The 15,313-nt window shown below is 32.3% G+C and overlaps 2 protein-coding genes across 2 annotated transcripts; both read right to left on the bottom strand.

Moving 5' to 3' along the window:
• Nucleotides 1-477: 477 nt before the first annotated feature.
• LOC11416072 (beta-1,3-galactosyltransferase GALT1) lies at nt 478-6,849 on the bottom strand. The gene is made up of 8 exons (XM_003613760.4): nt 6,694-6,849; nt 3,506-4,579; nt 2,815-3,050; nt 2,433-2,714; nt 1,951-2,079; nt 1,692-1,871; nt 1,165-1,272; nt 478-1,041 (listed from the first exon to the last, which is right to left on the bottom strand). The coding sequence occupies exons 2-8, from the start codon at nt 4,269-4,271 to the stop codon at nt 823-825; spliced, it is 1,920 nt and encodes a 639-aa protein (XP_003613808.1). The 5' UTR covers nt 4,272-4,579; nt 6,694-6,849; the 3' UTR covers nt 478-822.
• A 2,405-nt stretch (nt 6,850-9,254) lies between these two features.
• On the bottom strand, nt 9,255-9,764 carry LOC112422059 (uncharacterized). Its single transcript, XM_024784783.1, has one exon. It carries the CDS (start codon nt 9,762-9,764, stop codon nt 9,255-9,257), a length of 510 nt encoding a protein of 169 aa, XP_024640551.1.
• Nucleotides 9,765-15,313: the final 5,549 nt, after the last annotated feature.

Below are 15,313 nucleotides of genomic sequence, written 5' to 3'. Positions count from 1 at the left end.
AAATTCTAAAGATGTAGTTTCTCAACCAAGACAACAGGTTACTAGGTCATATAATAAAAGAAAAGAAATGGATGAAGTGGCAAAATATCATTGGAGTGTGTTAAACGTGTGACCTTAACATTTATCGTATGGATAAAAAAAAGATGGAAAGTGCCCCCGTGAGCATAGCTCGGTTGATAGAGACATGTATTATTATATGCAGGGGCCGGAGTTCGAACCCCAGACACCCCACTTATTCACCTTAAAAATGATGAATTCTAACCACCAAACTACAGAAAAAAATGGAAAGTAACAAACAAAATTGAATGAGTGAAATACACTGAAAAGTAAAGTGAGTTGAAAATAGATTCTTAAAATAAAATAAAAAGTGAGTTGAAAATATTACACGTCAAAACAATATATAAAAGTCGGTAGTGTTGGTCAAACGAAGTTGACTCGAGTATTCTATCAAAACAGAAAGGTGGTGACTCAAGGATACCAAAGAATTTTCCACTAGACTATGGCAGTATTGGCAAAAAAAATTGTTAACAATTTGAGGTTTCTTTCTACAATGAATGAAATGTTTCCAATCAAAAAATTGATCAGTTGTGGCAAAATTTGATAACCCGTTTCTGATTGGCAGCTCTATACAAATCGCTCCCTCTCTCTACACAGAACAATCATCAGATTTACTTGAACGGATCTATGACTACTAATATGCCCTGCTATTAACTATTTCTAATCATTTCTGGCTGCACTAACTATTCTAATTATTATACAAGCTTCAAAATGTGGAAAGCTCTTTTATCAGAAGTGGTATCGCGGTTAGTCAGTACTCAGTAGTCACCTCCTCCTATCACCACAGCATGTTGCGCGTTTTAACTCCTGAAGTTTGTGCCACAAACATAGCATCTCCCTAGGACCTTGATAATGGGCAACCACATAACCATCCTTGCAACCTTCATTATAAACTCTGCCCTCATTCTCGTATCGAACTTCTAGACCTTCCTTCTTCATGTCTGCGATCCAGATTCCCATCGCAACGTCTTCTAACTTAAACATCTGCAAGACAGTTTTAGAATTGGCTGAGTGTTCACGAATATGCTTGCAATGCTTTTGTACATAACACATTTAGAGGCCACAAGAGATATTTTACATTTTGAGCAAATAAAAGATTTTACATACCTTCAAATGATTCTCTTTGTATTTCTTGTAAACTGTCCTTGCTATGTCATGTGAAACCACATAACCGGGACCATGTGCCCATGGAGGATAAGTTCCTTCGCTCCATTCCTTTACCATACAATTAGCATACAATAAGATAATGTTATGTCCGTTTAAAGTAAGTAGAGAAGAAAAAAGAACAAAAACAAGATGCCAATGAGAACTACAGAGAAAATGATAACAAGTTAAAGACGACTTTAAATATCAAATATTTATAATAAATAAATCAAATAAAAAAAAATGGACATATGCTAATAGAATAACCAAGTTTCGATCCAACCATGGGAATTTACACTCATTATAAGCTCTTTAGCTTGTATGAATAGAGAATATTTGTACAAAGACCAATACATTCATCTGAGATCTATTTAAAAGCACGTCCAATTGATAAACATTGCATATACCATATTCCATAAATTTACTGTCAGAAACTAATAAAGTAAATAAAATGTAAGAAGGATTAGTCTAGAAAGAGAAGATATCATTACCTCTTGGCTGATGTACCATTTGCTATCAGGATTTCGATGAGGCTGGGAATCTGAATTGATGAGTCCATATAGTAACCCATGAGACACATTGATCCTCTTCAAAGAGGCTAGCACTATATCTACACGAACAAATGCATCATCATCTGTCTTCATGACAAACTTTGCTGAAACAACCTGTGTCTGTTCAAAAGATATTGCCAATGAGAAGAGGAAAGATTTTCCTGCCAAGTCAAAGAAAATACAAGACAACGGACATTACCCCGAAAATACATATTGCTAAAGATTTCCAGGTGATGAGGCTGTAGTAGTCAACAAACGGCATCAACTGTATGTCTCCATACGTTTGTGCTTCTTTCCACAGTTCTTCATTAACTATTTGACTTTTATGCTGCATCAAATCAAACACCAGACCAAATTCAGCAAAATCCAACAAGTAACACTATTAACAGAGAAATTTGTAAAGTTGCAATCATGTCCATTTTGATTTTCCTTAGGATGGATGAAAAGGTTACAAAAAAGGGAAACCCAGTGCACTAAAGCTCCCGCATACGCAGGGTGTGTGTATATACTAGAAACAAACATATGAGTATATTCTGTAACAATTTTGAATTTTGAAGACCACTGATTCAGAAAAATACAATAAAAGTTCTATTTATATTATGATAATTGTTATATGATGAGATCATTACTCAATTCTACTAATATTAAGAATCATGTGAGAAGAACACAAGTAACACCTACCAAACCAACAAAGAAGCGCACAGCCGTTGTACTTGATCTAACTGCATTGTACTGCATCCAGGTTCTTCTAACAGCCATCCGTCGCTTAAAATTGTTAGCAGTAGAGAAAACACCAATGACAAGATCCAATGGGGTCTGTGCAGATAGAGGACTTGCTTTCAATAATTCCAGATCAACAACATGCTCTGAATCCTCTGATGTAGGCAGACCACTTGCAAGAATAGATTCTAGTTTTAGGTCCCCAGAAATTTTGATCTCACTGACAAGCCATGGCTCCAAAGTCTGAATCATAATTCATAACCAGCGAAGTTAGTCAAAACATTAAAACAAAAATTATTCAATATTTAATATTAAAAAAGTAGAAGCAAGAGAGAGAAAGTACTTCACGAAAAGCAAATGAAGTTATGTGTTTTCCATCAACTGTCATCTGGATTCCCTCTGATCCCACTCTAATGGTTGCGACAAAAGGGTATCCTTGCTTAAAAGGGAAGTATTTTCTCTTAATTGATTGCTCTTCAGTTGCTGAAATTTGTCTTGAAGTGTGGGAATGCATGCCACCCGTGTAAAGATGGCTAATGTTGTTCCCAACAATCTTATTGCACTGCTCTAACTCATCAACTGGCATAAGAAACAACAATATAAGTAAAGGAAGTTAAAAGAAGTTATGCAAAAGAACATTACAGTATTTACAACATCTGGATCAGCAAATTAATATAGCAGAAGAACAGCAAAGATGAAGATTGTAAGAAAAAGAAATTGATTTTCATGCGGACAGGATTCAAATCTGTTGCAGCTGCACATTAATAGGATAATAAAACTAAGCAGAAAACATGAGTCTTTTTGTTCTAGAAGAAATACTCTTTGGAAATCATTGAACAAAAATTACTTAAATTTTGATTTCAGAATCATAAGATAAGAGGAATCTTTTTTTTTTTTTTTTCAAATTTTGAAATTAAGATAAGAGGAACCTTGACATCAATTATGATTGATTTCAGAATCATTAGAGGAAACTTTGACTTCGATTATGATGAACACGAATTTCTATTTATGTTATCAAAAGTATTTTTTTTTACCTTTCTTAACCTGTGCAGATTCAGGGGATGGACATCGTTCCTCTTCACCCCAATCATGAGCTACTGTCCAGGTGTTTTGGACAATTACTGGATCTTCGGTGATTTTATCACCATGAAGCCTAACATTGTAGTGCAAGATAACTGGGGGATCAGGCTCCCCAGGGATTGGTTCACCAGTCAAATCTATCCGAAAATTACCTAGAATACCATTTGGAATGCCAATTACAGTAATCGAAGAACCCTGTGTCAGACCACAAGGTACTTGCAGTCTGTAACTACTATTACCAAGTTCAGTAGAATTCATCTTATTAAGAAAATGGGGACACTGTTTCTCTTTTGCTTTTGAACTATCATTTCCATGACCTTGCTTTTGCTCTTCAACTGAGGAAACAAGACTATTCCAAGCACTGGCAGCTTCCTTGATAGCTTCTGTTGCACTAGGTAAACCCTGAACATGATCAATTAAGTGTTTCAAATGGTTCCATGTCTGCAGAGTTTGCTGCTCTTGTTTGGAAAAGTTGTTCCTGGCAAAGAGGCTAGATACTAAAATGTCCGCAGAAATAACTTGAGAAGTAGCAACTGGATTATGAATAGCAGGCGGAATCACCGGATTAATCCATTCAAGAGGATTAGTACCATTAATTAAGACAGGTATAGTCAAATAACCTTCACCAATAGGATTTTTCATGACCCCATATCGCAGGATCATGAGCATAAACAGTGTAAAAGATGAGGCAATCAGAACTCCTCCGTACAATTTCTTCATCTTGATGATCCTACAAATGAAACAATATCCCTATGTCTTTATGGTACTTGATCATAAGGATGCCAAATTACAACCAAATTGATCATTGTCTTCCGGACAACTCCTTGTCGTAATTGTGTAGCAAAAAATGGTAGAGTAGAAACAATAAGGAACACAGATATAGTAAAAGTTAACTTTTTTTCTTCAAGTCTGCTGCTGTCTATATGATACCAAGTAACTACCAGCCTTTAGAAGCGTGTTTGGTCTACTGAGATATCCACCATGAAAACTATATCAAAAGCACGTCAAATGTAGCAAGCATGCTGAACCTGAATTCAAAACAATAGGTTCATATAATTATGCCTTTAAATATTACAGTAGATGTGAATAAAATTAAATCAAACAGTGTTCTGTCAATATGATTAATAAAATCAAAACCAAGTGTATGATCCTTTTTTCACTTAAAGAAACATACCACCTTTTGTTAGGATACTACACAAACAAAAGAATGAAAACACCACAAATCAATACAAATAAGATTTAAACCAAAATTAAGATGTATGATTTTCAAGTGAACAGATCGTGTATCCTAACATTCCCGTCAAAAAAGAAAAAAAAAATATTGTATGCTAACAAAATCATGTTGAAGTGTCTCAAAATCTGTTACAAGTGGTCATGCTACACAGATGTTGCAGCATATGTCAGTCTGTTACAATTTTGTGAAAGGTTGTTACATTCTGTTACAAATTACAATCATATAATGGTCGTAACCCGATTTAACAAAATTATATTTTCAGCAGAGCTTGAATACAGGGCTTATAAATAGCATTGAGTATCTTTTATGTGGGTAGGCAATCTAAGGAAGATATAAGTGACGCATATTCATGTAAACTCTCTACATTGTAAAATGAAAATTAGAAAGATAGAGCCACAGATCAAAGGAAAGTGAGAAAAAATAGAGTGAAAAGGGGCTCTAAGACTGAATTGTGCTAACTCTTGGTGCTCAATTTCTTCTCTTCTCTGTTTAATATGACTACTGTTTTAATTGTTTTTCAGATGTTTAATATTACTACTGTTTTAATTGTTTAATTAATATGAATACTGTTTTAATACTGCTATTTTGTTCAGTAATCAATTTTGTGTGCATCTATTAGTTTTCTCTTATTGTAATTGGTTTCAAGCCTTAATTCACTAACATATCAATAGTAATCAAACTCAAAGATTATCTCAAAAAAAGTTGAATTTTTTACATTATGTGAAGTAATATGAATCTCAACTTCTTTCCAATTGAAACTCTAAGATTTATCATTGCTTTGGGAAATTTTGCTAGTATCATCTGATGAAGATGTCATCCACACAAGCACCAGACACGTCACAGACACCGACATGTCAGCATCAATAATAATTTTAAAAAAATTACAAAATTCAATGTAACCAGACACGTCTTCGATCAGAAGTGTCGTGCAACATAGGATATTATTTCCTATCATCAGACATTTTCCTGTTGTTAGTCAATTCCCTTTACGGCATTCTATTCAAGTTTAATGCAGCCACTTTGAATAAAGTTTTGTATCAATAAATAAATGTTTCCTAGTCAATGCCCAACCTAGGCAAACAACCACCCTATATTTTTGGTCAACATAATAATACGATAATTCATATTTATATTGCATAAGAAAGAAATTTGAAACGTAACATAATAATAACAACAACAACAAAAATAATTCCCCTAAAAAAATAATAATTAGGAATTAAAACAAATGAAAATCAAAATACTTAGGAGAACAAAGACAAATAAATTGACTCATGGCTTGAAGACACAAAAATAAATCACAGAAAAAATATAAATTAAATTTAATCTAAATCTCAAATGATGCATTAATAAGAAACATATAACACCTCAAAATCACTTCTGAAATCAATTACCGATTTAATCTCAGATCTTACTAAATTCATGGTTTAATTTTTTCAAAAATTCAGCATTAAATCTACTAAAATAACTGAATGGACAAATGCATGTATAAAAGAAAATATCTATATATATTTATATTTATATTATATATATCCGTGTGTGAAAATTTCAGAACTTTTTTTTTGACAATGAAGATTCTAGAACCATTAAACGCGTTAATTTTCAAGCTTATTCAGAAACTATTTGATCTCAAATTAAATTCTAAAGCATGAATCACAGCAAAAACGTGAAAAATAAAAACAAATCGTGAACAATAATTAGCACAAAAGTACGAAAAAAATTAAAGCGGTTAAAAAATTACAGTTAAATTCTGGAAAAATTGTACAAGCATCTGAACGAAAAGCAAGTAAAAACAGAGTCAAAAATCAGAAAGAAATTCGAAGAAACTAGAAAGAATCGAGGTTGAAAAGAAAGTAGAATCGCAATGTAAAGCAGTGAAAGAGAAAGAGAGAGTGAGAGAATCGTTGTTACCTTGTGAGAGATTTTCTCGAGAAAATGGCGGAAAATGCAGAGAAAGAGAGAGAAAGTGAAGAGAAAGAAAGTGAAATTGTTGTTTCAGTGTTTTGTTAAGTTTGAAGCTTCTTTTTTCTGATTTTGTGTGTTTTCTTTCTTCTTTTTCTTCTTCAATGTTCAAACTTAATAGTGTACGAATTACGAAGTGATTGAAAGAGAAATAAATATTAGAATAGAAAATAATTAATTATTTAATTGGAAAAGGAAAATAAAAATATGTTTAAAGAAAGAGACGCGTAATTGAAAAGTAAAAACATCGAGACATTCGGACACCGTTTTCTCCGGTGTTATCAGATTTTTCGTATTGAATTGGAAGGTTAAACATGTAAATACATATGTGTACAGTAAGATTAATTCTGATACATTGTATGAATTTTATTTTTTTTTGGTACAACATTGTATGAAATTTTTTACCGTTAATAAATTATAAATATTTACAAATTATAAATTTTAGGGGTGATAGAGCATGACTATTATTTATTTTTATTATGACTATTATTTTAATTGATATAATCATAAATATTTTGATAAAATGATTAAGGAAAAAATTAGTAATAGGAAATACGATTAAACTTTTTTGGGGAAGAGAGTATATGGTTTGTTTGTTTGCTCATATACTTGCTAATTCACGTGTATCAAATGCAATGAGAAATTAATTACATTGCTTTATTAATTAATGATTTTGTTTTAATTAGACAAATTACTACTTCCTCCGTCCCAAATTATATGTCACTTTAGAAAAAATATTTATCCCAAATTGTACGACACTTTACAATATCAATAAAACATTAATGTTATTTTTCCTATTATATCTTTAACTATTTATTACTCTTTCTTCTTTCAATTCTTTCATTTATCTTTCTCATATCATTTATTAAGGACAATTTTGTAAAACAACTCATAATATATATTTCCCACACTATATTAATTATATTTCTTAATACGTGTGAAATGCCCAAAACGTCATACAATTTAGGACGGAGAGAGTATTAGTTAATGGGTTATTTATGCTAGTATTCAATCAATTAAGGGAAAGGCTAACCAATGCGGCACTGGTTAAGGATAATAATAAAAAAAAAGTTACATAGTAGTATTAGTTTTTTTATTTATTTATGAAGTTATATACTCCCTCCGTTTCAAAATACATGTTCAATTTTTGCAATGTGCATTATTCACTTAACTTACTTTAATTATACTTTTTAACTAATGTATAAATACAAATATTAGCATGTAAGATGTTGTTTGGTTTGTCTCGACAAGTATTTTCAAAATATAAAATTTTTATAATTTTTTAGTTTAGATAATTAAAGATATTAACGGTCAAAATTGTGCATTGTCATATGTGAAATGGTTGACTTGGACATGTATTTTGAAACGGGGGGAGTAGTAGTTATTGCATTGAAAATTGTTTAATCAATTCATTAAAACTTAAAAGTTAAAACAATTTCTTTTTTAAGTAATAACTTCTTCTTTTTTTTTGCTCAAAAAAAAAAGTAATAACTTCTTTTTTTTATATCCTTAATCAGTGCTCCCGAGAGCACCGGTTAGCACGACCCTTCAATTAATAGTATGTCTATATTATGTAATTAATAATTTTTGTCTAAAAAATTTTACACATATTTTTATTTGGATTCTGGGTTTGCTCAAGTTGTTAGTTCCTCTAGTTTCTCAATCCCTTGCTCAGGCAGATGATAATTAGCATATAAAAAAAAACAATGGATGAGATTAAAAACTAAAATCTACCTTTTATTGTTCATCTTCTTCTCAATTGTATCCCCTTAGTCTTCGCCCTCTAATGTTTTTCAGTTTCCCTTGCGTTGCTTCACCGCCCCCGTGAAGGCCCGTCACTCAGTAGTGGGTTGCCCCACAATGTCTTCATGACTGCGATGAAGCAGCACGAGAGAAGTAGAAAACGTTAAAGGGAGAAGAAGGAGGGATGGTACAGATGAGAATAAGAGGAACAACGAAAGATATATTTTAGAGGAACTAACAATGTCTTTATGTGCCATTTGTCATGCATCTAAGAAAGGGACTGAGAAACTAGAGGAACTAACAACCGGAGCAAATGCATTTCCATATTGTTTTTTTGGGGGAGAAATTACACCACTTATTGCCTAGTAATTGCTCGCAAACAACTATTACCATTTGTTGAACGGCAATCAACTATCGTTTGCTTCAAAACGGAAGTTAATTGATGTTCAATGCTTTTTCAATCGTAGTACTTTGAAAGAAATTATACATGTCCATTTTTTTTAAAAAAGGAAAACTTCATTATTAATTAATAAAAACAAATGAAAGCATGTACCAAAAAAAAAAATGAAAGCAATTGAACCAAGACATTTGAAGAGGAAAGTCTAGGTCATAAGGGGTTTGAGAGATCACCACTTCAGGCCTTGAACAAATATTTTAACCTAAAACCTTGTAGAGGCAAGTCTGGATCATAAGTGGTCTGGGAGATTTTTTTTGGTAACAAAGCTAATAACAAAGAAAAAGCTGAAAGAAAAAAACAGAAACAGAAACTATGCTCTAGGAAACAGAGTTCCTATGGCATCAAAGCGAATCAAATCCAAAAGCTCATGAGGTGGTGTGGCGTGGAATAAGCACTCTTCATTAGATGAAGCTCCTAACTTGGCCAAATAGTCCGCGCATTGGTTTCCCTCACGGAGACAATGATGAACTGAAAAATTATGCACAGATAAGAGATCTTTGATGTCTTGTATTATGACCGCGTACACATGAAAGCTTGAAACTCTTCCTGTAATGAGGTTGATGGAGAGAAGGGAATCCGAGTAGCAAGCTAATTCCTCTATTCCCATTGAAACCGCCATGAGTAAGCCTTGATGAAGAGCAGTGAGTTCAGCTAGCAGGATGTCTGTCGAATCCGGAATGAAGCCAGAGAAACCAGCGAGGTAGGCTCCACCATTGTTTGGAAAGATACATCCGAACCCCGCACGGATTGGTGTTCCGAGGCAGCTTCCGTCCACATTGAGAATGCTACAATTATTATTATTTTGATTCCATTTAACCATGCGATCGGGAGGGATGATATTGTTCCTCTTGAAACATGTCTCAATGATGTTGACAGAATCGTTAATACGGTAGCTGATCCGAGTTAAAGGCCAAGTTTTACTGCAAATTTGTTCGTTTTATTTTCAGGATCACAAATGATGGATGATCAAGTCTTTGAGCAAAAGAATTGATTAAGATGCATGATTAAAACTTGTTTGAGAAGAAAGCTAAAAAGAGGAAAATTTGATTTGGTGCATATTTATGTGCTGATTTGGTGCATATTTATGTTCCGATTTGGGTTGTTTTTATGACCGATTTTAGTGTCTTATAATGTGGAACTACTTCCTTTTCTAGAGGATGGCTTTTGCTATATATATAGAGAAAGAGAGAGCAATCAGACTTGTAAATCTATCTTTGAACCTTGAGAATTCTTTGTGACAATTATTTTCTTTGGAATCAAAGTTCTTTATTTTTCTTGTTATTTATAATTCTTGTTCTTTACAATTCTGCACTTTTACTCTCAACCTTTTACTTTCATGTCTTTCTACTCCATCTCCTTAATCTCTTTGTCTACGATGAACATGAGTGAGTAGATTTCTTTGCCTTGGGGATTGTTGGATGAGTCTAATGACCTAATTCCTCTCAAACCAAGCCTAGAATCCTAATTTTATGTAAATTTATTTTCTAATTTAATCACACCGTTCTTAATTCATATTTCAAATATTAATTGAAGTATCGAAAGAAGAAGATTAGTATTGGAACAAGTGAGATTATACAAGGCTTACGAAACATGAGAATAGTCTAGTAAACCTTGAGACCTTAAAAGTTTTGTTCTTAATGGGTTTCAATAACGATCAACCATGAGAATAGGCGTGATTGTTATTGAAACAAATTCATTGCTTATGAGAGGAACCTTGAAACGCCTTAAAGAAACTTGTCTTCAGAAACGGATTTAACATAAGATTTAGATATAGGTTTGAATTGTGAGTGATTTGTCATTATGATGAACCAATAATCCCGATATGTTTTTTTAATTATTTTATTTCAACCAAATTTGTTAAACTTCTAAAACTGAACTTTTCAGCTAATCACAATTGAAAAGAGAATCAATAATTACAACAACTTCCTACGAAACGATATTTTACTACTTTGATAAAACCGTACACTTGCGAATTTCACACATCAAATTTTTGGCGTTTCTTCTTCTTTCGCAGAAGAACCTTTGAATCTCATAAACGAATTCTCCTTTAACTTTTGGTGGAGATCACCATACCAAGCCTTGAACAATCATATAAGTGAGAGAAACACCACATTTTAATATAAAAACCTTAAGATATTAGGTTTATAGGTCATCTCACATATAAAATATTCAACATTCATTTTTTATCCGATGTATACTATATTACTCACACTTGATATATCAAGAAAGACCGATGTTGAAGCCTTTTTGCTCCTTTATATCACTGATGAGCTTAAATAGATTGATTTTAAATTTCAAACGACGTTAAGCTTTTCTAAAATTCCACTCTATTTTAGTATATAAGATAAGATACTCCTTTATTCATTTTTAGTTGTTGTTTCAATGTTTTTTACACATAATAAGAAAACTAATATTTTTTTTATAGTTATTATATTTGTATGATATATTTAGCAATTTATCGTCTCATTCCACTTATTTCTTTCCTATTTGTAACAAATAAGAGTAAATAAGAGTATTATATATACTTGTAAAAAAAAAAAAGAGAGTATTATATATTAACAAAACAACGTTCTTTAAATTTTGAAAATTACAAATAAATAAAAATAAAAATGCATACAAAGGTCACAAAGTAAAAATGGTCGAAGAAATTATTGAATTCAAAGTCTCATACCGACATGCAGATACACTACTACTAAACATAACCAAAACTTTTTTTATTTTTTTTGTTCAATAACCGAAACTTTATTTTGTTTTGACCTATAATGGAGTAATATAACATAAAACATCGGTATAAATAAAATAATCAGTCGAGACTTTTTTTTTTTATGAACATGCAAAAATGAATTATATTAACACCAACACTATAATTGTTGCAGCACAAGGTGTGCCACAACACGGAAAAAGAGCATAGTCAAGTCAATATACAAATACAAAACAATCAGCCAATACCCAGACAGACAAGCGGATTTGACCACCAATTTTGAGTACTAAATCTAAAGGCAACATTACCAGCCTTCAACCACCACAATGAATAGGATTTTACTTTATCTAACATATGCGGTAAAGAGCTATGAGTATTCCTGAATAACTTGTCGTTCTGATCTTTCCACAAAACCCAAACACACAAAAGCCAAATCTGATGAAAAAAACGAACGCCGCGATTTAAGATCACCTGCATAATGAATAAATTGCAAGAAGTGGTATGAAATAACCTGACTCTCCGCCCCCTCAACACCGAGCCAATCCCTAACCAAAGGCCACAACGCTCCAAAAACCGGGCAAGACAAAAACAGATGATTCACGTCCTCAACCTGCCCACATCCAGCTAAACATAATCGTGAATCCATAGAGACAATCCCACGATTTGCCAAATTTTGCCTAGTAGGTAAACGATCTCTCAATAGTCGTCAAGCAAAGATAGAGACTTTCAACGGTACCTGTTTGTGCCAAATTAACTCCAAATTTTGTTGAATAAGGGGTTGTTCCTACACTGTCAACATGTCATACACACCACAGACCGTGTACCCGCCACTCTGATCCGGCAACCACAGCCACATGTCAGAAGAATCATCCTGCAATGTAACTGTAAGTAAAAGATCCCTACACTCCTCTATCAACTTTTCCTCCCAAGCCCACAACCGTCGGTGGCACTGCCAAGCCCCCCTCCAACCTTCAAACCCATCAGGAACATATTCCTAACCGTGACCACTTTATTGACAGACAAATCATAAAGCCGCCTAAAACGATCAACAACGAAACATTACCACACTAACAATCACGCCAAAAATCAGTATAAGCTCCATCACCCACCTGACGCCTAACACACGACACAAACCACCCCTCCCACCCTCGCCTAACCCATCTCTCTACTAGCAACCTCCAATACCATTTCCCCAACAAAGCAGTGTTAAAATAGTATAATGAAGGATTTACCAAAAAAGATTTATGAAGGATGAATCATGTGAACTAAATTTTGGTATTTAATACGAATGTGTGTGTGTGTGTATATATATATATATATAACAAATCATCAATTATCCAAGTTTGAATATCTATGGTTTAACCTCCAGAAAATATGTCAAATTTCTCCTTTTAAAGATTATTTATTTTTCCTTGTTCTTGACCTGGTCCATTTCTTCCTTGTTCTTGACCTGGTCCACTACAAATTATTTTTTCTCAGGTAGAGTCTAGAAACCCACTTGCTGGCATTGCCTTTGCCTAATTTTTATTTTCTTAATTGTTAGGTTCTTTTTTAATAATAATTTAATTGAACTAATGAATTTAGCATTACAAACTGAAAGTATAAGCTAAAATACCAATAAATTCCTATAAAAATAATATACTATTAGGATCTTACCACTGTATCATTTTTGGTTGGAAAATTTCTTTTTGTATAAAAAATTATTTGTTTGATCTAAATCAAATTCCATAAATAAAATAAGTTTAATACTAGTAATTGTGAAAGTGGCAGGCATAGCCGGCAAGAGAGTTATTTACTAAAATGCCCATATTTTGCCAAATGCTTCGTTTGCTACCTATCAGGTAATATGTAACTTTCGTACTTAACTTAGAAAAACAAACTTTCATATTTATAATTAATATTTTTTAAGGTTTTTTTTTTTTAAATGTAACTTTTGCTACCATCCAGCAGTAACACCTCGTTCTTGTTACGAAGAAACACAAAACATTCAACAATTGCAAACGTTATTTTTATTTTACCAAATAGGTTAGTAGTTAAACTCATACTCGTTTAATGGTGAAAAGTGAAGAATCTTCGATTCAAACTCATGGCCCTTATGTGTTAACGTTTTTGTAGCTATCAATAGAATTGTATTTCTAATAATAAATTTTTAAGTATCTTAAAATTTAGATAAATACCGACAAAATTTATTTAATATGTAGATTTATTTTAAGATAAATTAATATAAAATTGTAATATGTCTTTGCATAATTGGATGAAAGATATATACTCAACCAAACTTCCTGCTACCATTGCGTTCACTGTTTATAATACAACAAACTTTATTTATAAGTTACTAACTAAACACAATGATTTTCCTTTCTTCTTCGATCATTATTGAATTTTTATATTGAGTTAGGCAACAGAAATTTGTTGGTAGCTTTCAATATTGTATATGTGTGTAGGTCGATGGATTCATATGAAGTTAAGCATTGGCATTTGTTATTGACATCTCACCTAAGAATAAGAATGACATTGTTGCATTGCAGGCTTGAAGCAAACTAAATAGGGTAAGGTTCTCTAATAAGTTTAATCACATTGGGATGTTCGATTTTGTCAATGTCATGATACGGTGTAAAACAATAAAATTGTTTTCAATTTTCATTCATCCATTCTTGTTTGCATGGCCCACTTTGTTTTTTTGTCACTTGGGATGTCTTATGTGAAAATTTACACTTTTTTTAATACAGATCTTAATGCAAACTTCCTTAGTGGCTTGGATGAAACAAATGCGACCTTTCAACATTTCCTTACATAGATTTCTTATTTGCAAATGATGGTGATTAAATCAATTAAACAATTTCATCTTTATCAAAATGCAAAAGATTCCATCGTAATGTTATTTTCACATCGCCTTATTATATCACATAACTTAAAATCATAAAAATTGATGATTCGTTCTTTCTGTTGATATTTTGTAAAATTGCAGCAGAAAAAAATTAAGAATTTTACTCTTTTCAAAATTATTCATTCGCACTTTGAATTTCCACAATTAACCTATCGCAAGTTAACTTACACTGACCTGGACGACAGTTAACATGCGTTGGTTTTAAGTATGTTAATAGAACATCAATTTTTGACGGAATTGATGTATTTTAAGCAATTAAACGTGCATTTTTCACAATATTCATAGGAGTGGGGAGTTGAGACCCACGATTAAATTGTTGTTGAAAAAGAGAACCCATGAAATTGCCCAAAAATATTTGTTCTCTTAAGTAACAAACATTAGTCAAAAGGGAAAATATAAACTCTTGCAAACAAATAAGGGAGGTGGGTGTTTTTTTTTTCAAACTAGAGGGGGTGTGAGTGTTTTTTAATAAAACCTCATAGGAGATAAATGCAATTTACTCTTTAAAATATTTAATTTTTTTTTTAGTATTGAAGTTTTTATTGTTTTGTCATTATGTCATTTTATGTTTGTTTTTAACATCAAAGTTTCAAAGTCAATTGAGTGATGAAATAATTTACAAAGTGAATTCTCTTGCCAAAATGCATATGCATAATTATTTTAATATACTTTTTTTTTTGGTAAATGAAGAACATAATGACATTAAAGAGAATAGAAGATGTCTCAACTAATTGACACATTTCACATACTAAGATTAGGGCTGGCCATCGGCCGATTTTGG

The sequence above is a fragment of the Medicago truncatula genome, chromosome 5 (assembly GCF_003473485.1).
Source record: "Medicago truncatula cultivar Jemalong A17 chromosome 5, MtrunA17r5.0-ANR, whole genome shotgun sequence".
NCBI classification, from domain to species: Eukaryota; Viridiplantae; Streptophyta; class Magnoliopsida; order Fabales; family Fabaceae; genus Medicago; species Medicago truncatula.
This window is presented reverse-complemented; position numbering and strand designations above follow the sequence as displayed.